Source organism: Catharus ustulatus, chromosome 1, assembly GCF_009819885.2.
Source record: "Catharus ustulatus isolate bCatUst1 chromosome 1, bCatUst1.pri.v2, whole genome shotgun sequence".
Classification (NCBI taxonomy): domain Eukaryota; kingdom Metazoa; phylum Chordata; class Aves; order Passeriformes; family Turdidae; genus Catharus; species Catharus ustulatus.
Genome location: NC_046221.1, coordinates 29,400,821 through 29,426,026, shown reverse-complemented (window position 1 = coordinate 29,426,026; position 25,206 = coordinate 29,400,821). Strand labels below are relative to the sequence as shown.

The 25,206-nt window shown below is 38.2% G+C and overlaps 1 protein-coding gene across 5 annotated transcripts in view; it reads left to right on the top strand.

The window, feature by feature from the left end:
- Window positions 1-21,055: 21,055 nt before the first annotated feature.
- Window positions 21,056-25,206, top strand: part of ETV1 (ETS variant transcription factor 1) — a 66,671-nt gene continuing 62,520 nt past the window's right edge. Inside the window, exons 1-4 of one of the 5 annotated variants that reach the window (XM_033066462.2) lie at window positions 21,056-21,080; window positions 22,092-22,226; window positions 23,015-23,102; window positions 24,821-24,868. In XM_033066462.2, the coding sequence (XP_032922353.1) occupies window positions 22,182-22,226; window positions 23,015-23,102; window positions 24,821-24,868 (181 nt within the window). In that variant the 5' untranslated portion in view covers window positions 21,056-21,080; window positions 22,092-22,181. Of the gene's footprint in view, window positions 21,081-21,390; window positions 21,565-21,982; window positions 22,005-22,091; window positions 22,227-23,014; window positions 23,103-24,820; window positions 24,869-25,206 lie in introns of those variants that run through there. The other 4 variants (XM_033066473.2, XM_033066445.2, XM_033066452.2 and 1 more) reach the window with 4 other exon arrangements.

The following is a 25,206-nucleotide window of genomic DNA, read 5'->3' as shown; positions in this document are numbered from 1 at the left end:
TATTTATTTGTAGACCTGAGTGACAGCTAAAGGGAAAAAAAATTGAAGTTAACATGTTTGAAAATCTAGGCAAGAGAGAGAATTCCTAATCTGTCCCCCTGTGTTATAAGGTCACATTTGAGAGCTTTATTATCACACTGGATTTTTCTCCTTCTCCTTATGAGTTCACAGCCATTTAATTTTTCTGCCAAGACTTTTGGAGAATCTTTATTTATACTCTGTCTGCAATAGGTACCAAATGTAACATTGCTAGAGCTCATTTATGTTTTTCCTGGAAAGTTAGAAGCATAACAAATCTACTGCAGAACAGTCTTTCAGTCCATCTTTGAAATGTTTTCAGAAATTTCTCATTGCTCACCTGATTTTACTTTCTTCACAGCCAGTTCTGGACAGCAGAATATGAAGTAGTGTTGTTTTGTGCCTGAACAGCCTCCTTGGCTGCTGCTCTTTACAGTTCTATCAGGAACTTGTGTGAGAGTGTTTTCAAGTGTAGAAAGGTCCTGGAGGCTGCTTGTACACCAAGAAGATAAAACTTTAATTTAGTGAAAAATGTATTGTTCAAATCCATGTTGTAGGTGTCTTTATAATTATTTAGTTCCTTAATTATCATGATACCTGACTCATAGACACAGGATCCCTAAGATACAAGATGTCATTCCTGGGAATAGTGGGAAAAAGCACATAAAGTCATATGTCTTTTTACTAGGAGAAGAATGTGTTAAATCTGCACATTCCCTGAACCTGAGTAATTAGAATACTTAAATATTATTTAGTCATTAACTATTGATGTCTTCATATATATGTAGAAATGGAGTCCTATTCATTACCATTTTCTGCTTACATAATACTCAGGAGACTTAAGGGATCTCTTGGCAGTGGGAAAGCCTAGAGAGAAAGGTAATTTAGACAGAAGATAACTGCTGTGTTAAAAGGAAAGCATTTCCAATGTTTGGAAAGAGCCATTGAAAAATATGATGAGGTGGCTGTTGTTTGTTTTGCAGATCATTATCAATGATTATCAATAAGGTTTTTCTGTACATCTTTTTTACTTGGGGCTAGAGGCTGTTCAAGGAAAGATATTCATGTTCATTTTTTGTGAATATGAGGGATTATTTTACAAAGATAGAAGTAGAGTTATCTACCCAAAAGACTAGTTTAGGAAACAGAAATGGCACGTTCCAGTACATAAAAGGCAGAGCCAAGATGGAGTTGGAGCTGAACTTAGCAAGGGGTGCAGAGAATAACAAGAAGTGTTTCTATGGGTATGTCAGCCAGGATGGTTAAAGAAAGCAGTACGCCTCTGATGAGCAAGGCTGGCAGACTGGTAACAAATGAGGAGGAGGCTGAGATGCTTAGCAGTGTTTTTGTCTGAATCTTCTATGACAGTCTCTCTTTCCACACCTCTCCAGTGCACGGACTGCAAGATGGGCACTGGAGTAAAATGAAGAGGGACCTTGACAAACTTGGTAGGGGAGTCCAAGGTAACCACATGAAATTCAACAAAGCCAAGAGCAAGGGACAATCCCCAGTTATCAGCACAGTCTAAGGGACTAATGGATGAAGAGCAGTCCTGCCAAGAAGGTTTTGGGGGTGCTGGTGAATGAGAGGCTGGCCATGAGCTGGCAGATGTGTGCTCACAACCCAGAGAGGCAAATGTGTCCTGGACTGCATCAAAAGCAACATGGCCAGCAGGGCAAGGAAAGGTATTCTACCCCTTTACTTCACTCTCATGACAACTGATCTGGAGAGCTGTGTTCAGCTCTGGGGTCCTCAGCACAGGGAGGACAACATTGACCTGTTGGAGCAGGCCTAGAAGAGTGCCACAAAGCTGATTAGAGAGATGGAGAACTTCTCCAAAGCAAAGAGAATTGGGCTGTTCAGCCAAGAGAAGGTCCAAAGAGAGAACTTATTGCAGCCTTTCAGTACCTGAAGAACACCTGGAAGATAGCTGCTGAGGGATTTTTTTGAAAGAGCATATAGTAATAGGACAAGGAATAATGACTTTAAATTGTTTAGGGTAGGTTTCGATTAGATATTTAGAATAAAGTCTTTATTATGAGAGCAAGGAGGAACCAGAACAGGTTGATCAGAAAAGTTGTGGAAGTATTCAAGGTCAGGTCAGATAGGGATTCGAGCAATATGGTCTAGAGGTAGGTATCCCTTGGAACAAGATTATCTCTAAGATCTCTTCCAAATCAGACCGCTCAGTGATTCTATTATAAAAATTATTAACTTACCAGAGGTATCGTTTCAGAGTCTGTCCACAGGATGATGATGTTTACTTGACAAAAGAAGTTATTTGGTTTATCATTTATCTTTCTCCCCTTATTCTCCCTTCCCCCTGCTTTGCGTTGTTGAAAGGTAGAAATATATTATACAATTTTCTGGTATAGTGATGGTACTCTGAATCAATACATGAATCCTCATCTTGCACAAAGGATACTGAGCAATTTTATTTCATAATAGGATGCAGAAATGACCATACTTTGCATTTCCTGCCCTTGCAGTGGTTTTTGGCTTTCAAAGTCTCCATCAATATAAAGAAAGTAAGAGTCAAGTGAGATACAAGAAGCAGTGAAGAGACATGAAAACTAATGATAAGGTAGGAAGCAGACAGATCTATACCAAAGTTCAGGTTACAGTCATACCTCTGTCTCCATGTATGTTGACATCCTAACAAAGATGTAGGAAGCTGCTTTGGAGTGCAGAAGGATGTTTTTACTTACCTTCTATCTTCATGTAATTATTCTTTAAATCTGACTGTAGAATATTCATCTTAATATTGGAATTAGTACTGTTTTACATTTCTATCTGCAGTATCTCCCCTCATGTTCTATCCAGTTGCCTTTAATCTCTGGGCCAGAGGATGAGTTGTGTGCAAAGATGAAAGATTTGAGGCAGTTTATTATGGAAAACAGAAAATTCTGAAGAAATGTTAGGATTTCTATAAAAATTAAATGCCCAAAGAGAGAGGTGTCTGGATAGCGCAAGAAGTAATGTGATTAGTTTGACCATCAAGAACAAGATTCTTGCTATAAGGGACAGTTAAAAAGTGAAGTAGTTTGCAAAGAGTGACTGTGGATTCTTTGTTGCTGGAGGTTTTTAGAAACTGGTTAGACAAATATGTTAGGTGTGGGGTTTGTGCCTCCTGTTACTTGAAACAGAGCATGGTCTTGACAGCCTCCTGAGGTGTGTTCCACCCCTATTTTTCAGTTTCTTCTAGAAAGGTTCCAGGACAGACTACATGAAAATCATTACAAAAAATCTATTAAAACAATTACAATCACTTTACCCAGCAAACCATCTCTTTTAATTTTTTTCAGAGATGGCTTGGTTTGTTGTGGCTTGATAGGTTTTTATTAAATTGATCCTTGTCATTTATCATTCACCATCTGGTCTCTCCTAAGTGTTTATATATTGATTTCTTTGTTACTTAAATCTGACCGGGTAAGAAAAGGAAGCAGTCATCTTCTGTTCAGAGAAAGCAAGAAAAGTTAACCAACACCTGTAGCATGGCCCCTGCAATTCTTTCCATGCTTTTGTGTTGATAAATCTCTCCAGCATTTTCAGTAGTCTAGGCAGTGCTGCTATGCTGTCCTGAGCAATCCCTCAAGTCTCACCCCACGGCAGCCTTGTGCCATGCAGTTGGCATTAGGTACCCTTGACAGGATTTACATAACCTCCACCACCCCTGAGAGGAAGTGTTTTCTTCAAGCTGCACTTGAGGCCCTTACAATATCAAGTTTTAGTCCGTCTCACATGGATGTATGTCACACAGACATTTGTACTCTCTTGTGTTAATATGAATGTCTCGAACCCAGAAGTATTATATTGTAGAGTAACCCTGTGAAAACTGGAAAGGGAGAAAAAGACAAGAACAGTTTTTCTCAGCTAGCTACAAGAACTTGAAAATAGAAAAAAAATCTCAATTGAAATCTGCTTTAGATTTTATAAACCATTCATGTGAAAAACATTTCTTAAGAATCTTTCATACCATCAGGTTTTTATGCATGGAAGATCTAATAAGCATTTTACACAAAAAAAATAGTCAAAGCAATTTCTGTTCTGAAAAGGGAAACATTAATTTATAAGACAATAAAACAAAACCTTATGAGAATTTTATGACATTATTTCATTTTGGCATTTTTTGTTATTCTTTTCTCTTACAGTTTGAGTATCCATTCTCTAAGACTGACATTTTCAGTCCTGAAACACAGAGTTAAATGTTTTAGAAAATCAGGTCTGTATTAACTTTTTGCCTGAGCTAGGCATTTCTTGCATCATATATTTACAGTAGCAGTATATAATTAATAATATTTGCACTGGCAATAAAATTCCAGTAGTTTTTATTTTTGCAAGGTGAGGGAACTTTAGAACCCCTTATTGCCATCAGACAGTACCTGAAAACTGAGTGCATCCTGTTACAGATTCTGTAAAGAATTAAAGAAATTCTTGTGGATTTGTCATTACAATTAGGAGTCCTATTTCCTTAGACAGGCATTTTACAGGTGTTTATTTGTTCTAATACAACATAACCTTCCAGGAAAACTTGTTCTTCTGCATTGAATTACTGAATGTTCAAATGCTAACTAATTAAGCAGCTTTACTTTAAAAATTACTGGGGTACATTTCTTACCATTAATTACTATCATCTATACAGAAATCAACTCCATTTCATTTACTTGTGTGCCACAATATTGCATATTGTCTGAAGGGTTTCCTTAGGAATAACTCTTGTGAAACAAGAAAATGGAACATTGAGGGCTGAGACACTGAAATTTGCAATGAAATATATTGACATGGTACAAGGTGTAGTGGCATTTAGTTTGCAGCATGGAGACACACCTGGGATAAGAATATATAGGTATACAACATCTATGCTACCACATGATTGTTGCAATGGAATTCAGTTCACTTTCTTCTCCGTATCCTCAACAATTTACTATGGACATGTCCAGCGAAATGGAGGGTTATAAGGCTTTGAAGTCAGTTTGAGAGAGTGCATCTTGAGATGATCAAACCATTCTGGTACCTCAGACCCTGAGATTAGATGAAGACTTCTCAAAGTTGCCTGACATTCCTTTATTTTAGTCTTGCTCTTCAGGGAAATAGTAGTAAATTTGATCCTTAAAAATGGCTCTATCAGAGTGTGCATCCTCCCAGTGAAACAGTGAGAAGCTTTGTGACTGGTTTATAGGAATTGTTAAGAATTGCTGGAAGAATGTTTATGATATGATACAAGTCAAGATAGTTGAATATTCAAAGCTAATGCTTATGCTCTCTTCTTTGGCTTATGTGCCTTTTCTAGATTTTATGGATAAGGGAATAAAACACAATTAAGCGCTGTTGGAGACTTAAACAGTTAACCCTTTATGCCGAATTGCTAACCTACTATAAATGTCAAATATTTCCAGGGAATATAGCTTCCATTCAACTAAGTTTAAAGCAAGCAGCTCCCCACCTTCACCTACACAATACTCCAAATTTAAAATTCACTTATGGAGGCAAGTTTTCTTCTAATTATTTCACACCATTTTATATGTGACATTAAGGTAAATATTCCTTAGAAAACATGTAGTGGAAGGGTGTAAACAAGTGGGATTTAATGTGATTAAACCCTTACGAAATTAACAGAAATATTTCCACGAAGTTAATACAGATCTACATAGAGATATAAGGGGCAGATCAAATAAACAACCTGGTTATTTAAAGTAAGTGTAGGTAGATTTTTTGCCAAAGTTGAAAAATTGTAAATTCCTACTTCTCTGCTCTGTTTCTCTGGAGGAAGCCAGTAGAATAGGCATAATCTTTCTTTCTTCTTTTGAAGTTACCTGTCAATTTAGGTATAGGTGAATGTGTTGAATTGAACAAATAGAGCAGCTGAACAGTGACTGCATCAAAGTTTAATTTGTGTCCATCACCTGTTTTTCTGCCAAAGTAGCAACGTGCATCCAGTTCAGTAAACTTTCTTAAGGCTAAAGCAAATAACAGTAGTATGAAGTGCACCATCTTTCATGTGTTTCAAGGCCCTTATAGCCTACAGTGCACTGAATTGCACTAATTTTTGAGAACTGTAGTCTTTTAGAGAGCTTTTAGAGACTTGATTTAGATGGGGATCACATTATTTTCACAAGCAATATATCAAAATTTTCCACTCGTCTGTGTATTTAGTGGCTACAATAAAAATTTAATTATCCAACAATGGACAGTATTTAGGTATGCAATATCTATACATGGAAGTAAACTATTTGCTTCACGTGCATTATTATGCAATTATTTTTAAGATTAAGAGGTGTTTTAATGCTGAAGGTGAGAGGAGTTACACTTTCTCAAGTATTACACAATGACCTTTTTTCAAAGTCCTCTTAAGTCATCACTAGAGAGTTGATGATGCTCTTACAAAACACTCAATTATTGATTTTTAAGCACTTCTAAGATTCTTGAGATGAAGCTTATATGCTTGTACAGTTTAGAAGATGCACCACAACTCATGCTCTGAAAAAGATGCCAGATATTTATGGTTGTGTGTCACACATGAACTCCCAAGGAAGTACTCTTCTAGTTGAAGTGCAGTCAAATCAAAAGAATAGAAAAAAAGTGAAAAGTTTCAGTAATAATTAACAGTACCTAAAAACACCAGTATTTAAAACTTGATATAACATTGTAACAACATGAAGTAAAATTTGTACTCTTCCTTCCATGTAATTTATTTCTTAAAATATTTCTGAAAATCCTTAGAAATTTTGGTGGAAAATTCCTTTAACTCATCCATAGAGACAAATGTCAAAACAGAAAATGGTATTTAGCCTCTGGCATACTGTGAATTAATTTTGTTGTTGTTACTGTGTTATTGGGGCTGGGTTTCTTGAGGTGACTTTTTTTTTTTGCATTAAGGAACTTAGTATACAGCAGTGCTACTGTATAATGAGGTTTTTATGTGGAAGTGTCTATGAAGTAGTGGCATTTTTACATGCTTGAACAGATATGGATTAAATTTCCCAAACAGGGAACACAATCTCATTCGCGTAAGTTGATAATACAGTTTTCTTTCAAATTGTAGACATTTATTATGAGATTTATATCTGTTTTCAGACTTCTGAATATGTCGGTAATGCATAACCTTTATTGATTTCAGTGTGGGTTGGGAGTTAGTTGTCCATCTTTAGGCATTTTTATATCTGTCAAAATCAAAGTTTTAACTCTGAATAGGTGTTTTCCTTTCAAAAACACAAGGATTTGTTAAGGAGTTGTAAGAATGCATGCTCTAAAAAAACCCCCCATTTTTCATAAGTATTTATCTAAATCAATTTATCAAATAATTTACAAGTACTTCTGAGTTTCATTTGTAGACTAAAATTCAGAGACTACAGGCTGATAAAATTATACTCATTTATGTGTTTTGTGATAAAACTTCAAAAATCCATCATTTATATACCAGTATTTGAGGTGTACTTACTGAGGTGTAAGTACTGATAGTACTTAAAATTTTCAATTTCTGTTTGTATTAGCTTTCAGAAATATTGTAATAATTTTCTATTTCTTTGTTAAATATTTGTTTATTTGTTGTTAATCTGGTCCCTAAAATAATTTTAAGTAGATTTAGCTGTAATTTTTGATCACAGAAACTATTCTGGTTTGATTAGAGCTGCATAGACAGGACTAAAGTGGAATCATTTACTCAGGAATTTTTCTTTTATGAATAATGAGAATTTTAAAATTATGCCTATTGTTCTGCCAATTACTAAAAAACACTATTAATGGACTAAATTTAGGATTATTATTGTTATTACTATTATTATTATTAAATATGCTACTTCTCTTACAAGATTTTTGAAGTCATAATTGTCAGTTTTCATCAATGAATTATTCTAATATTGTGTAAGTATCTTCATACATAATTATTTTCACTTTGCATCTTTTTGGCAGAGGATAGGTTGCACAATATATCCAGGTGAATAATGAGGATAGCTCAAGGACAGATAATGTGATTTCACATGTACAGACAAAATGATCTATTCCATGTCCATATGTCTAAAAAACTGGGTGTTTCATCAGAGATTTCAGAGGAAAAACCAGCCATATGTGTGATTTCATGACTGAGAAATTTTCATTGCAGGTTCTTACCTATCTTATTTATCTGTAGCTTTTGTGTTACAGCTAGGTAGTTCGGAAAAGGGACACTCATGTGCTTTGGCATGACTGCTGGATACTGGGCAGGGAAACCTTCCAGATGAGATTTGTCCTTTCCCAAAAGCAAGTCATCAGGCATTAATTGTAAAAATTTAAAGATTTTATTTTCCGAAGAGAAGAAATGGAAAGCACTCACTTCAATGAAAAGTTGCAGGAAGTTAGCCTTAAGATATTGGCAAAATTGGAATGACATTGTGCAGATAAATAGCAGACCATTTTGTCAGATTCCATTTTACAGCTGCCTCTGCTGTAAAAAAATGGTTCTACTGCTTAAGAATATTACTTTTTAAAAAATAGAACATACTTAAGCCTTTTCCCAGTTTTTCTATTTAAAAAAAAAAAAAACCAAAATGAAACAGATCACCCCCTTCACACTGGATGTCTGTGTGGGGTTACCAAGGGTTGATCTCTGTTCTTACAGCTGAACGTGGCTGTGGCATCAAAGGGCAGAGGGAGGTAGGCTACATACCACCCTAATTGTCATCGTGTTACGCAACAAGGAAAGTGTGTAATTCTGAATAGCATTACTGGGCAAGGGTGACATTCTCAAAATTCTCCAACTTTTATGACATCTGTCTCAGTAAATCACTCTCTGTGTATTAGAGATCCAAGACTTAGAGTCTTGTTGAATCTGTGTGTTGTGCTGCTTCACCACCTACAGAAGTGAGGAGCTGGCTGAAGTGAAGATTATAACTGAAAGCAGTGGGTGCTTGTTAAAATTCTCTATTACGCTCTATTGGCATTTCATAACAGAGAATGGATGGATTAAAAATGTGTGCTGATTACTATACAGCTGGGACTTTTTAACAAAACGGCTGCATACTTGTGGTACACCAAAGAGCTAAACTATGTTCTCAGAAGCACTTAAACTGTGAATCTATGAAGACTTCCTTGCAGGGATGAGGTCCCAGCTTCTGTCCCTCAGTGTGCGGGGTTGGGTTCCTTGTGTGGGTGATGTTTCTGGGAAGCATGGACTAGTTCTGGGAGTCTGGTTTGATATGGTCAAGCAGGATACAATGCACTGTTGCTTTCTGTCTCTTTGTTTCTTCACAAATATTCTGTTTAGCTGCAGTAAAACAGAATATATTTATACAATATACCATATTGCATAAAACCCTCACAAATACTCGAATTGCATTCTCTTTTCATTGCTGTTTTGTGTGTGCTGGGTGAACTGAGATCTAACAAAATTTACTTTGACTTAAAACGTGAGATAAAGTTTTTCCTGACATCTCCATTAACATTTTACAAAACTTTTCACTGATATTCTGAAGTCTTATATGAAAGTCTTACACAAGATTTCAGACTGTAAAAATGTAAATTGCCTGTTATTTTGCCTATGCCCACTTCTTCGGTTTATCTAGTGTTGATGTGATGATTTTATTTTTTACTGCACATGCTTTTTGTTTTGCCCACCTCTCTGGGGGAAAAAAGAGCAACTCCTGTAAATGAGACTTCCCAGGTGACATTCTACACCTCCCCTTCCCTTTGTTTTTCCTCTTCCCAGTTTCAGTGAACATAAATATTGTATATAATGTAAAGTTTTGCATTGTGTTCTTTGGTACCACACTAAATAACAGTATTTGCTTTCTTCATCCCATAAAAAGACCTCTAGCCCCCAGCAGTATTGCTCACACCAGACATTACCCAGGACAGCACTTTAGTTATCATACCTGACAATATTCCTGAGCTCATTCTGCATAATTGTCATCCCTATGGAAATTTTAGTCAGAACAAGTAAAACCATACAAGTTAGGCTAGTCAGACCAGTATCAATAAATAAAATAAAAACGGGAATTTTGTGTCAAATTTGTATTGACACAATAAATTTCGATTTAGAATAGTGAAATATGGTCTGCTCCAAGAGTGACTCTTAAAATTTGACCTAGGTTCCTAGCCTTTTTTTTCCCCTTGAATTCTTAATTTCTTAAAAATTTCTTAAACTTTATTTATTATGTAAAAAAAAAAGAAAGAGGACTGAGACCATCCTTCCATGTCATGCTGAAAATCACTCTGCTGATGACTATTGAGTGAATTGATCAGCTCTTGCAGCTCTTCCAGATCTCATAGTCAGGGGTGCTAGATGTGGCTTATTTGATATTTAAACTTATGATAGCTCTCTCTTTTACAATAATGGTTACTATTTCACTACTCAAAACCCCTGATATAATTAAGTAGAACATGACACTATCATCATTAGTCTAAGTAAGCAAGAAAGTGGGTTTTTTTCCTTCTTGTTATTCACCAATTTATCATAACAGTGATAAACAGGCTGAATGTCATTTTTGTATTCATGATGAGGTGAGTTATGTTTAGTGTTTCACTCTAATGTGATGTGTAATATTTTCACAAGAGTTGCTTCTGGAGATGTTGGTACAGATGACAGAGGTCTTCTGAACATGCTCCTGTTATATTACACTATTAAGCAGTCAGAACAGCAGATGATATCCATATGGAAAGCAAGAAAAATATAAGAAATCCTATATTCAGACAGAAAAAAGAAACTGTGTTTAGTGGTCTTGCAAAAGCAAGATAGTTGGCAAGAATACTTTTCATGTTGACAGTCTTTGCTCAGAAGCCTAAGCCTAAATGCTCATCAAGAGTCAACTGCACTCTTCCCATTGACATGTTCCTCTTGGAAAAGCTGAGGGATGTTTGTCAGCCAGTACTGGCAGCACAGATTTCTCTGCTATATTAAACCCAATATAAACTGCTACTTTTTAAAGGCACAGCGTGGGTACTTCTTTGAGTTGCCATTCCAGCATTTTCCTGAAGTGCTCAGTTTCCCATCAAGATGATGTGTTTTCATATGTTTGGGGTTTTTTAAAGAAAATGCCAGAAGTATTTGGTCTCTCCTAGCTGTTTTTAGGGATGTGCTTGTGCTTTCAGAAGACTCTGAATTTGACTCTGATAAGGGTTTTCTAAATGAACTAGCAAAATTTGATAGGCACAGCCCACTAAGTCACATTTAGCTGACTGCATCACATGCAATAAAAGAACTATTGCTAGAAAGAACCACAGGATAAATTAGAAACTCTTAAAAGTTGTAGCAAATTATCTCTACTAGTCTTTACTTACCACACTGTTGCAGAAAAGTGGCATGGAAAGACTACTGAAGAACCTAAGCTAGTTATGCAGAAACAACTGTATCATCAGGAGCCTTCTGGAGAATCACAAGCTACTAGGAAGTAACCTTCAGTTGTAATACAGTGAAATCACATCTCTTTGCTAAAGCTATTGAAAGAATTTTACAGACACTGGCTCGTTCTCTTGTGACCTGAGCGCTAAAAAAAAAAATCTGTCCAGCCTACAGTTGCTCTTTTCTAGTAAGGATGGCAGTTAAAACAATTAGAGAAGCACTCGTTCAATTATCCTTTTTTGCTATACTATTTACTACTAGAAATTAGGCCAGCATCTCTGACATTGGTGAGGCAACACCTTCTATTTTAGAAAAATAATTGCTAATTTCATTTTAAAATTTTTTTTCAAGCTCTCAGCTTCAAGGTTTCGTTTGTTCCCTTTTAGAATTTGCTGATGTGGATGCAATATTAAACTCTAGAATATAGATATGTATTTTATGGACATCCATAGTTTTACTATGTGTCAACCAAAATACTTGAGGATTTTCTCTTTTTATCATTGTAATTTGTTTATGGTATTTTTAAATAATTGAAATTTATGTATATAAATGTACAATCCTTGACTATGAGTTGCATTATGTTGTAACAACTTCCTTATTACTTGTTTTTGAACATTGCCCAAGAACATCCTATCAAACTAACCAATATATGTCATGGACATCCCTTTTACTATCCTAAGGGTAGAAGTATGAGTGGAATATTTAGCTTTTGAGTGATTTTAGGTTGGGCTGAGTGCATAGGTCTGCTTTGTGTATATTACTGCTCCTTTTCAGCTGGGTCATCCAAAGAACGTGTACCAAAGATGGCATGTTTGTGGTCATGGCATGGACTGCTCAGGGAGGCAAAGGTAATTTTCATCCTGTACATTTTAGATTTTGAAATTAATATTTTGACACTCTGTTAAGAGACCTTGAGGGTAAATAATGGCATCCAGCCCAGACAATAAGGCAACAAAACTATTATATCAACTTAGAAATTCTCCTTGGAAGGTTTTTCTTTGACTTGTAGTAAAGCCCTCAAAAACTTGGTACATTTTTTGTGCAGTGAATTGGATTTACCCAATTAAATTTATTAAACAGAGTTGGTAAAATAAATCAACATTAGAAGAATGCAAGCAAGAAAGTTCCATAACTCAAGTATGTTTTCATTTGTATCTTCCTTGTCCAAAGGGGGAAAAAAAATCACAGTGACTCAGGGGGGATGCTTAGTAAATTTGAGCTTTCTTTTGTAAAATGCAAATAGAAAACATCTTCCTCCTTAGGCTATCATCAAAAGTATAGAGATGATAATATAAAGATTCAACTGAGTTTGCAACAGGAACATCCTGAATAAAATACAAGATTGCAGAGATTGTAATCTTAGATATAAGGAGCCTTGTATTTTGGGTTTTGCTGAAGCAAATCTACAGTCTGAGGAATTTTATATAATTCTGAGCTTCTGTTCTTACCTGCACTGGATTCCAAGTGAATGAGAAGATTCTTTTATTTATTTTTAAATGTATTCTTTTCCTGTTCACAATGGTATTCCAACATTATGAAATGTTATAGCATTATTTATCAGGAATTTAATTAATCTCCAGTTCAAATGTAGTACCGGCCTCTAAAATTAAAAAGAAGAATAAGCATAGCACTTAACATTGAAAGAGACCTAAACTTAGAATTATAATAAATAAAATAAATTTAAAAACCTAAATTAAATTACAAAAAATAAAGATGAACCCAAATCAAAATTGGAAAAAGGAATGCCAGTCAAGCCTGTTATGTTCAAAAGCCAAATATGATTTCTGTATTTTAATTCTTAGGTTAATGGTATGATGTAATTAAAAACTCTATGTCCTATCATACACAAACTGTAGCTTTTATATTGCTGTTTTTCTTAGAGATGTTTATTTCTTGTCCTTCCCTCTTTCTTAAGCTAGATATGATTTTGAAACACAGGCAAATAAATGTCAGTTCCTTTGGGCTCTGTTCTGCCACTCCATTGCTGAAATTCTGCTAAATTGAAAATTTCCATTCAGACTGACTGGCATTTGTTGAACTGGCAGTTGTTGTTATTATTATTTTACATTATTTTGACACTCTTTTGCAAAAGTTGTGGTGCCTTTGCATGACATTTTAAAAGTAGCTGCTTCTGGGACCTTTTTCACAATAGTACGTTTATTCCTGAAGACACCCTGACCCTCACACCCTGACCTTCAGTTACTTCTAAGCCTTGGTCTGTGATGTTTCCAAACTTGTATTTGAAGCAGGTACCACCCAGTTTAATACTATGCCAAGAAATACATAGACCAAATAAAAAAGTGCAGTAAAGATAAATAAGATCAGTGGAAGATTTTTCAGTATCTCTATGCCCTCTCCTCCTTTAAAACAAAATAGGATGTTGTACAGACTTTGTCTTCAGAATCTCTGCTCTACTTACACTTTTTATGATGAGAATTAATAGGCAGAATAATATGAACAAGGAAATAGATGGAGCAGAATGACTTATGAGGGCTTCTAATGCAAAAAGTGTTTTTCAGATTTACAGTAATTTTTTTCAGCCTGCAGAGAGTAAGAAAGGAAGATAAGACCATAGAATGTCACTATGCTACACGAATCGTTCTTGCTCTTTGAGACAATACTCGTGCTGTTTGGTTATTAAGGCAGCAGACAGTTCTCATAAGATATCTTATTTTAGTTACAGAACCGATTTTTTAAATATGCATTAATGGAAATGACAGGAGAATTCTTCTATAGTTCTACAGTCTTGAAAAGACTAAAATTGTGTGAATTCATGGCAATATATTTCGGAGAGCAAGAGCTCAGCAGCTTCCTTTTACCTGCAGTCATTTTACCTTGCTTGCTTCCCTATGGTGAACCTGTACCAGTAACAGCAGAAGTTGCAGGTGGAATTAGAGCATATTTGCCCCATTTGGTCCTTATCACATATATCAGGACTTAAATTCCATCTTCTGCTTTCAGTTCTTTTTTTTTGTTTGATTGTTTGATTGATTGATTGATTGATTGATTGAATGTGGGACAGTTTAAAATTTTATTTATTCTTCAAAATAGGAAAAAAATATCTTTATGACAAAATAAAATCCAATAAGAACCAGTAACTTAATGCCTTATTAAAACATAATACTTTCAGAAATGAAAATCCTTACATCGCATGTTCTTCCCTTCTCCCCTCTTTTTCAAATACTGAAAACTAATGAATTGCAAAATTGTGAATAATGGTAACCTTGCGCACTCTATGTGGAAGAAGCCTCTAACATCAGAGCTGAGTTTGGTGACCCAAAATAGCTAGGTCAAAGAAGAAATGAAGTCCTGGAATATTACTGAAATCCTCCCAGCATGCAACATTTGTCCTTATTATTGGTCCTTGGTATACTTGCATGAGCCTAATTTTCCTTTTTGGAAAAATAGGTATAATTATGCTTTCCTATCTTGTGAACAGATTTTGGGAGGTGCAAATGCAATTTTTTAAGCACATTAAATTCACCAAATGAAACGATAACTTCCTGCTTCTAAATGTTCCATGTTTTATAATTCTAAGGGTTCAAATGATATCTCCTTTGTGGCATTTATTATTTCTGTGAAGACTTGCACCATTTGTCTGGTAGGACTCTGATCTATAGTTCCTGTACACCCTTTTACTTCTGTGCATATAATTTTAGTTTCCAATTTTAATTTTTTTTTTCCTACCTTGCATTTCCTCCCAGAGGAGAATTTACTTACCACATGACACTAGCTGTTTAGTCCTTATTTTAAACCTTGCAAACATTGGCTTTTCCCACTCACTCTCTACTTACAGTTGTCTTGTGTCTGAACTTCATTTTCTCTTTAGGCATCTTTGCCTGTGTGTGCCAGGTACTGCTACCAGGGACCAGCCCCTTGTCTGTATTGCTACCCTCTCCCAATTTCCATGCTCTCCCCAGCCACCTCTCATAGATGCACCCCATCTTGGCTCTTTGCAATACAGTTTAACCTGAGTGTGAGATTGGTTGCTCTCTAATAGCTGTAAGAGCCATAAAAGCAGTAATGACAGCCCGCAGTGCCCAAAATTTTCTTCTTACTTTTTGCTTTGGATGGGAAAAGTTCTCATGGAAAGCTCAAGAACCTCATATATTGTGTTCTTTCAAATGCTGCTTTAAAACTGCTAATTTGAAATGCATCTGCTAGGCACAGATAGAAGTGATACACAGCTATTGTGTATTCTGTTGCCTCTGTCTCTCAAGGATGCTGGGTTTGGGTGGGAGAACACATTTTCATTTCTGTTTTGATGAGAAAACACCTCTGCTTTCTAGGGCAGAGACCACCATCTTTATTCAGCACCTTCACAGGTACAAAAAAGCCCTGCTATGAAGGCTGGCATTCTCAGCAATTAAAAATAGAGAACATATTAAATACGAGAAAAGTGAGAACATAATGCATATGATCTCATCTTCACAGAAATTAACATAATCTTTTTCTCCTACGTTATCTACCCTATAACAAAATATATGCCCTACTGCAAATGGGCACAAAAGAGAAATTAATTCCTCACCTGAACGCCGAGGGCAACACTTGCATCCCTCAGCCTCTTAATAGGGAAACCACTTCCTAATTAACTGGAGATTGGGGCAGGGTTTGCCTCTGAAACAACATTAACAATGTGCTTTTCAACTAATGTCTAGGTTTATTTAGGTATTTTTATCATCTTTACTAGGTTTCTGCTACTTTAAAAACCCTAAGAAATACTATTCTCTGCCTTTTAGTTTTTTTCTTTCTATTAGTAATCAACATCTGCTTTTCAGTATCTTGTCATTTTATGTGTGGAGCTGTGTTTAGATTTTGTCCATTTTCTTTGACTCTTCTGTTGCTTGTCTCAGCATACTCAGGCATTGTATGCAGACATCTAGATAGTACACAGGTAGAAGTGGATGGCTAAGTCCTAATGGTTATGCAAATTTATGATTTCAAGTGTACATATATATGATATAATATCAATGTAGCCATTGCCTGCTAATAGTAATAGTTTTGATTACTGCTGTAACTATCAAAATTCATAAGTAACCAATTGTGGAGAGAGGCCATATTTTTTATTAACCCAGTTGATGCAGTTGTAAAAAAAAGGAAATAGGCTTAAGGCCTTTCTTTGACTCCGCAAGCTTGTTTGTTTTTTTTGTCATTTTAGCCACTCATTTAATAAATGGCATTGCTTTTTCCTACAGACCCCTTGCTGCTATGTTAATATCTGTGCTCAAGCTCTGAGCATGTCCAATAGTGATCTTGAGTAAAAGTCTGTAATTCTGAAAGGGCACGTTGTGTCATCTTTCTGTCTTCTGGGTTTCAGGAGGGCTTAAAAGATGACCCAAACCATTTAATGTGCACTGAACAACTTCTAAATGAGAGATTTTGCAGCAGACTTAGTAAACACAATCTTTAAGCATTTCTCTTCCTCTTCCTTGCTTCATGTTTGCCTTAGACTAGAACTGCATCAAGAGATTTGAGGTTTTCTACAACCTCCATGAACTACAGTGGGGCAGAAATCTCACATAAAGTATGTGAAGGATTTTGAAGTGTTTACACGATTCTCTCTTGGTATCTGTACAGGAGGACATGCAAATTAAGCCATCTGTGAGATTATGCACAAATTCTTTTACTGGCCTGATATCCAAGTGACTTCTAGGCTACTTCATTATCACTTTATCATGGCTGGCCATTTCATTAACTTAATTGCAAGGAGAGAAACCTGGAAACTCCACTGACCCTGCATTTTGCATTTACATGTTTTAACTTGGTTTGTTCTGTTAGCGACTCATATATTGCTATATTAGGTCCTAGACTAGTATAAATTTTATTTTATTTTGATTTTGTCAGTTGGTAAGGAAATTAGTACCGTTGTGGTGGGATTAAGATGATTTCCACAACTCAGTGAAAAAGTTGTTTGATTTTTCCCTAGTATTTTGCCTCAGAGGACTGTCTGATGATTTGGTCTCTGTGTTGGCACAGAGAGCTGAGAATTCGTCCTGATGATGGATTCATAGTTCCAGATGATTCCCTCCTGTGAATGCTTTATAGTAATTGTCATTGAAATGAATACATATGAGGAGCATTTTCGCTCCTCAAAGGTTCAGAAGGAACTAGATCAGGACAATCCAAGGAGCTAGGTGCAGCCAGCATCTCCACAATCAATAGTAACAGACTATTATTGTCAACGGTAGTCCTCAAGTTAAGAACTCAATGCTCAATATCTCACTTTATAGGCACAAAAACCCCAGTGAGATGACAGGGGTGCCTGTGTAGAAATTACCCAGAAGATCACAAGGAGATCCAGAACAATACTGAAGTTACTCTGCTCCAAAAACTGGGCCAGTGCTCTGAGTTGCCAAGCTTATTCCTTTCTAAAGCTTTGAAGTTTTGTTTATGATGAAGGCTGAAAATATTATTAAACTTAACTTACTTTGTGTCTTTCATAGAATCATAGAATGGTTTGGATGGACCAGGCTTTAAAGGTCATCCAGTTTCAATCTCCCTGCCATAGACATGGACACCTTCCACTAGATCAGGTTACTCAGAGTTCCATCCTATCTGATCTTGGACACTTCCAGGGATAGGATATCCACCACTTTTCTGCAAAACTTGTTCTAGTGCCTCATCACCCTCATAGTAAACAATTTCTTCTTAAAATCTAATCTAAAGCAGCCCTCCTTCAGTGTAAAACTGTTCCTACCTTGATCTTTTACTGTATGCCCTTGTAAAAAACTCCCTCTCCAATTCTCTCCTAAGACCCGGGATACGGATGGCACACATTGCAATAAAAGATTTGCCTGGACTTTTAATTTTTTGTGCTCTTTGTGAAATATTTTAATTTTAGTTTTCCTGTGTAGAATAATTTTCTAGTACATAAATGTTTTCTGAAAATGGCGCTGCATTTATTTTCAGGTAAACAGGCATTGAAATGCAGTTGGTTATGGAGGCCTCCAGGTTAGTAATACTAGGTCTAAATGACAATGACATATGCAATGTTCATACAGTCAAACTGGGATTACTCTGTTGTTTTCTTTCCTTTTTTCTTTGAAGATACTTGTTTGCATGTACTTTTAATTCCACACATCATAGGTTCACCTATGAATATAATCGCCATTTTTTTCTTCCCACTTTTTTTCTTCCTTCTTTTCTTCTACTTTCCTTTTTCCTGATTTAAGGTTTAGTCCTTGATGCTGCATTTGAAACAAAGGCTTTACAAAAAGCCATAATGTCCTATTAATTTCTCTTCTTGTTTTTAATTTTGCTGTTACATACTGTTTTGTTATATGACACTAGCATCATGATAAAATAAGCACTGTTAATCTTCTTAAAGAGTGAGCGTCAAGAGGTTAAAATGTGGTCAAGGGTTAATTTACCAGACAGAAATCTCATTAGGTTTTCATGGATTTGCTGTAGTCAGTCACATACATAGCTGTCATTTTAATGAGTCTTCTATAGACTATGCTTTTAAAAGTTGCTGCTCAACAGTTGTTTGGATGGAGGGCATCCTTTTTGTTGTCTGTCAGGCCCATCAGTGACATCAAAGTTTACTGGGGAAATGCCTGGAAGGAATGGATAAAGCAAAACAATTTCAAAAACTAGTAAGGCTTTTTAAAATTAGTTTTGAAATGCACCTGTATATTATGCTGATGATATGACTGATGATGATACAAAATTGCAATTCAGCACACAGAACTACATCTACAGCATCTTCCTCTTAATAGTTAATGAAGTTTTTCTGAGTACCACTAAGCACAGTGGATGAACAAAAATGAGGATAGAGGGCTTCGAAACAGCTTTACTCTTCCTTTCCTCCCTAGCATGTGCAACAGGCCAGAGAGAGGGAGGAGGGAAGGAAGAGATGTGTGGCATGAGGAGGAACAGCAAGCAATACAGTGCTTCTCCTGCCAGGATGCATTTATTGCACAGCTTCTGTTGGAGTTACAGCCCAGCCAGGACCACAGAGAGCTGGGCTGCTTGCAGAGTGTCAACCCTCTACAGCTCAGTAAAGCAGGATGCCAAAGCTGTGCACATGGAGGGGGGTGGTGGCATGTGCTGGAAGGTGGCCACAGTGCTGCGCCGAACTTTGTAAGGTGCAGGTTGTGATGTAGGGAAGTGCAAGGTGGGACCTGGCTGTGTGAATTTCATAGGCATGAAATTCATGTGAGGCTCTGAAGGTAACTTTGGAAACCTCACTTGGTGTTGGTTTAATTACCGTGGCTGACTGACATACCAACAATTTTTAGTGCACTGTTTAAAGATAAGAAAATCCATTACTGATTTTGCTTTAGAAGAATACATGGTAAAGTCTTGTGCTTTGGGAGCTGTTTGATGAGTGGCTCGAGATATCCATCCAGTGGAGTGGGGTGGTCAGCTGGAGACAGTGGCTTCATCAGCTCTGTTGGTCCAGGGGTTCAGTTGGCTACTTGCTTCCCAGGGTCATATGTGTAGCCACAGCCTTCCCATAAACTCAGCAGCTGCTCCAGTGTGAGTATGGGTACAAATAAGAAAATGATGGCTTCTTGTTAGAGAAGCTGTGAATGCCCCATCCCTGGCAACGTTCAAGGCTGGGCTGGATGCAGCTTTGAGCAATCTGGTGTAGTGAGAGCTGCCCATGGCAGGGGGTAGAATTTCCAATTATTTTATCACGAAAGTGGCTTACAGGAGCAGCAATGAGACACTTGCTCAAGAATAGAATAAAAGCATTATAGGTTTTTACATTTAGAATAACATTACTCTCTTGTAATTGCAGGTATGCTGGAATGGGTGTGTAAAAACAGAAGGAGCAAGAACACAAAAAACGAGCTGCTGGTGAAGGCCATATGGGAAGGGCAGGAGTGGTGGGAACATGGTGCTTCTCTCTTCCTCAGTTGGACTGGACAGGTGAGTATGGATAGTGAGATCAGAAAGGAGGATAATCAAAGTGATGCTCCAGAATAGAGTGTAATGAAACAAGTTTAGTTTTCGAAACAAAGTACTACAGAAGATGTAAGTGGAATACTCTGTAAACCACCACGGGGAAATTATGCAAAAGCAGATTTATTTAGTTGGCTTTATACCATTAGCTATAAAGTGAGCCCTCAGAAAGGGCTGAGAAGCTGGACTTGCTGGCTTTGGCACTTGTTAAATGCTGAACTACATCAGATCATAGAAACCTGAAACTTTGTATCTCAGCAAGACAGCGTCATGAATACATGAATTTGCCACCTGATTGCTGTGATACCTGGAATTTACTGCTCAAAGAGGGGACAAGTATAGGTGTTATGAAACCACACAATCTGCTTTGGTGCATCTTGGCAGTTCAAAAAGGCAAGAGTTTTGGACACAGCCTTCCTGTGTTCAGCCACTCTGTCCAAAGAACAGAAAGCTTGCTTTCTTAGAGAAGTCCTCAGAACTCCTGGACTTGGTAGGTCCTGGCACCAGTACACCAAAAATTCCCCTGGATCTGGTGTATGAGTGCTGCCAAATTCTGTCCACAAAACCTAGAAATTATGTCATGCTCGTAGAAATAAAAACTGCTTTCTATGATTCAATGAAGAAAAAGAACAAAAAAAAAGAGAAAAAGAAAAGAAAAAAACACAAACCACCCCAAAACTGCCCAACAAAAGAACCAAACCTAGAGCAACCGTGAGCCCTGGGATGCCACCAGCTCTGGGCAAAGCGGTGCGGAGTGTCTCTCGCCGCGCTCGCCTCCGGGCGCCCGCGGCGCTTTGCGGGGCAGCTCTGCCGCCAGAAAGGGCGCGCGTGTGCGCGGGAGGTGTGTTTAGCTTTGCGGAGCCGGGGAGGCGAAACTTTTTCTTTCAGTAAATTTTCTTTTTTTGTGAATGGAAGGGGCTGCCTTGCCGCCCGGGGGGTGCGGCGTAGGGGACACGGCGTGCCCGCGGCAGACCGCGGGATCCTGGGCACCGGTGCCGGCTGCCGGCGCTCGGGCCGGTCCCGGCGGAGTCGCCCCCCGCGGGGCCGGGCGGGGCGGCGGGGCCGGGGCCGGGGCCGGGGCCGGGGCCGGGCGGGCGGCGCGCGGCGATCCGGCGATCCGGCGGGGGGCGCGGGGAGCCAATGGGCGGCGGGGATCCGCCGGCGCGGCTCGGGGGCCCCTGGAGGAGGAGGAGAGGAAAAACCACGGGATTGAGCTCTGTCAGTGGCGCTCGCGGCTTCCGAGGGGGAAGTGCCGGGGAATAATTAATGTTTTTATTAAATTTGGAGGGAATTTTTTGCAGCCGATCGCCGCGCGTGGCCTTCAGGTGGGTCTTCCCCCGCAACTTTGCCCGCCGCCCCGCAGGATTGCGCGGCGGCGGCGCGGCTGCGGGAGCGATCCTGTGGGAGAAGGTGGCTGGTGCGCGGGGCGGGGGGGCCGTGTGTGTGTCTGTGTGTCTGTGTGTCTCTGTGTGTGTGTGTGAGGGCGAGTGCGTGGCCGCCGGGCGCCGCCGCCGCCGCGAGGTGCGCGGCGAGCCCCGCGTTCGCCATTACGAGTTGAGCACACGCCGGGGAGCCGCGGCTGCCGCCGGCGCGGATCGCCCGCGGGCGCGGCGCGCAGTGTAAATAAAGCCCTGCCTCTCGCCCCGCCGGCCGCCGCCGCCGCGGAGTGCTTCTGCTCCGCGCTTTGCTGGCAGGAGCGTGTAACCCAGGTGAAGCAGAGAAGGGAGGGTTGTTTTTATGAATGGGACTCTTTGAGGTTAATTAGGTATGCAAATGCAAGCAGTTCATTCATGCTGCCTTTTTTTTTTTTTTTTTTTTTTTAATCTAAAAGCCATCTTGTATTCCCCTCTAGGCTGATTGGAGTCCAGATCCCGAGGAAATCTCCAGATCAAATGCCCAGTAAATAAAAACACTGAGCTAAGACTCGTGGAAGAGCTGCAGAATGGATGGATTTTATGACCAGCAAGTGCCTTACATGGTCACCAATGTGAGTGATCAGTTCAAAGTTGGTGTTTATAAACTTGACTCCGACTTATTTCTGTGGGGGAGTTTTACAGACACAGTCTCTGCTTTGTTACGGCAAAGGGGCAACTCTTCATCTGGGAGCTTTGCTTGCAAGATGAGCCTATCTTCTTAGTTATTGCAATAAAGCATCGTGTTCTTTTAAAGACAGTTTTGGGATGATTAAAAAATCATGCACATGATTAGCGGATGAGGGAGGCGAGAGCAGCAGCAGCTGCATTCAAAGTTTCTGGCTGCGTTTGCCTGCAACGTTCAAAAGAATGAAGTTGAGGCAAACATTAACCTTTTTCTTTCCTCTCTGCTTTTTTTTTTTTCTTTCAATTCTTTTTTCAATTTTATAAGTAGCACAGGGAAACAAAGCAGTCTGTCATAATTTCATATCTGGATTCTCCTGCATAGCTTGTGCTATTGGGATTTATGGGCTATTGTGTAGGTTTGTATACTTTAGATGCTAAAAATACGATTGGTATTGTGTTGCTGCTTGAGCACATTATATACGTATTGTACAAATAGATGTCTACATAGATAGATAGAAATGTGTTACATTTAGACATAGGAATCTTTTGGAGGATGTTAGGTGCTCAGCAATATCTTTTGTTAGAAATTGAAGGCTTGCAAGAAGTCTGTGTTTGAAAATGTAAAGAATTTATGCCAACTTTGCATATTCCTGATTAAATACAAAAAGGCCCAAAACAAACCCAACCAAATCTCAAACCTCAGATTTCTAAAGTAACTGATCTTTCCTGTTTATAGAATCCGCGTGGGAGAAACTGTAATGAGAGACCAACAAATGTCAGGAAAAGAAAATTCATTAACAGAGACCTGGCTCATGATTCAGAAGGTGAGGGCTTGTCGTTCCTCCTCTCCCCCCCACCACCTTTCTTACTAATGCAGAGAAGCTTTTTGAGAGCTGTTTATTTATTTATTTTGGAGATAAATATATCTAGATCAATCTGAATAAACAAGACAAGAAAATTACATTTACTAGTGCAAACCAAACTGCCAAAGGCAATAAGTTTATAAAGTTGACGGTCTTTCCTTGACTTACCCTGTTGCATTTTGTGCACATGTGGTGCACGGATGTCATGCACTCAGGACAAGCCTTTGCGGCATCTGACACAAGTCATGGCACCTGGCTTTTTCACCATCAGACCTCTTCAGATTTAGGGCATTCTTCATCCCTCCCATCTTTTAATGTCCTTTTCCCTGGTATGTCTTCACTGATGGTAGCAGGAGTGAGAGAATGTGGGTGTGGAGATTGTATTTTCACCAGCTTTACTGTATAGTCAGGCTCCTGGTGCCTGCTGGCCTGTTTCTCTTGTTGTATAACACTCACAGGGTTAAAAATCCAGGGAATTTCAATTAAGGGAGCCTAGAGTGGAGAAAGTTTTGGAGGGCCAAAGATTTGTAACTTAGTCTCATCAGTAGCCAGTCAGGATTGTAGCCTGAGAACTGTAGGCTGGTAATAGCTGTTAACACTTCTTTAGGTTACAAGGCTGTATTATGCTACGCCTACTGCCCTGAAAGTACATAAGACATACAGGAAGATATGTAGAGGCCTGTAACTTACCCCTATGTAAATCTTACCAGGGTAAGTACACACTGACACACTTTTCAAAATCCATACTTGCCTAGAAAAGTAGATTGAAAAGAAATCAATTTTCTGATTTTCAGTTAAATCATTTCCCAATGTGCATGTGGGGTATCAGTCCACAGGATAAATGAATAGCCTCTGTCATTTAAGTATATGTAAATAGTTATCTGTCAGCATTCATAAAAGAGGAAGTCTCTCTCAAAATACAGTAAATTAAAAATAAACCATTTGTTAGTTCAAATATCCTACTTAGTCGTAGCAAACAGAATTTTCTGAAGCTTGCAAGTAAGCCGAATGCTGCTCTGGTTTACACCCATTACAAGTAACTGATTTCAGTGAATTGTGAAAGATAAACTACTGCAAAATTCGGTCCATGAAGAAGGTACTTTTAGCTTTAAAGAAGTGCAGTGAATGCAGCATAGAGGAAATAGTGGTGATTCTCATGTCATACGAAATAAAACATAAGGGGAAGTACAAAAGATTTCCCATTTCTCTTTGCTATTGCAGCATCTCAGGTCAAGGCTTCAGAATTTTTGTATGATAGTTATGACCCTACTATTAAAATACTCAGTTATTGCTCAGGCAGAACTGTGGAAGTCCAGGAAAGCTTTATCTGGGGCAGATATTACAGGAGGAGGCCTGGATTGTATAAGAAGAAATAGTTCACCTGCAAGAAATATGATAATTTTTAATTTTCTATGTGTTGCTGAGTGAGCCTTTTATACTACAGAGCTTTGTTAAGATTCTGGCTATTATTTCAAGGGCTGAAAATACAGTAAGTGCTTGGTTTTTTATTACTAGGTGTAGAAAAATCAGTAACTGGTGCCTCAGAATACCTTATTTTTCTGTACAGTTGGCTTCCAAAACAAATTAATGTGTGTTGTTCTTAAGAAAAATTGTATTTTTGAACATATTTTATTCTTGCAAAGAGATTAAATTTTATCCATGTCTTTATCTTTTTACAGAACTCTTTCAAGATCTGAGCCAATTACAGGAGACATGGCTTGCAGAAGGTAAGGGAAAAAACTGCTTGTAAAAAGAGGAAAAACAACTCTGGAGGGGAAAAAAAAAGTCCTGAACTTGCTGTCTTAATGTTCAGCCCAATTAATTGAGCTCTAAAAGAGCCACCTCATGTGTCATGCATACATTAGAGCCTCTGATGAGTTTGTCTTTGGGGACTCTGGGGCTGCTCTACCCAGTGTCATCACAAATTACCAGGAGAAATTGCTTCCAGCTCACAATCACATCTGCTTTTGGCAAGAACTAATGCACCAAGACTTCAAGTTCTAAGCCTCTGTTCAGATTTTAATTGCAATTGATCAGGTTTATATTATTGTACCTCGAGAGACTA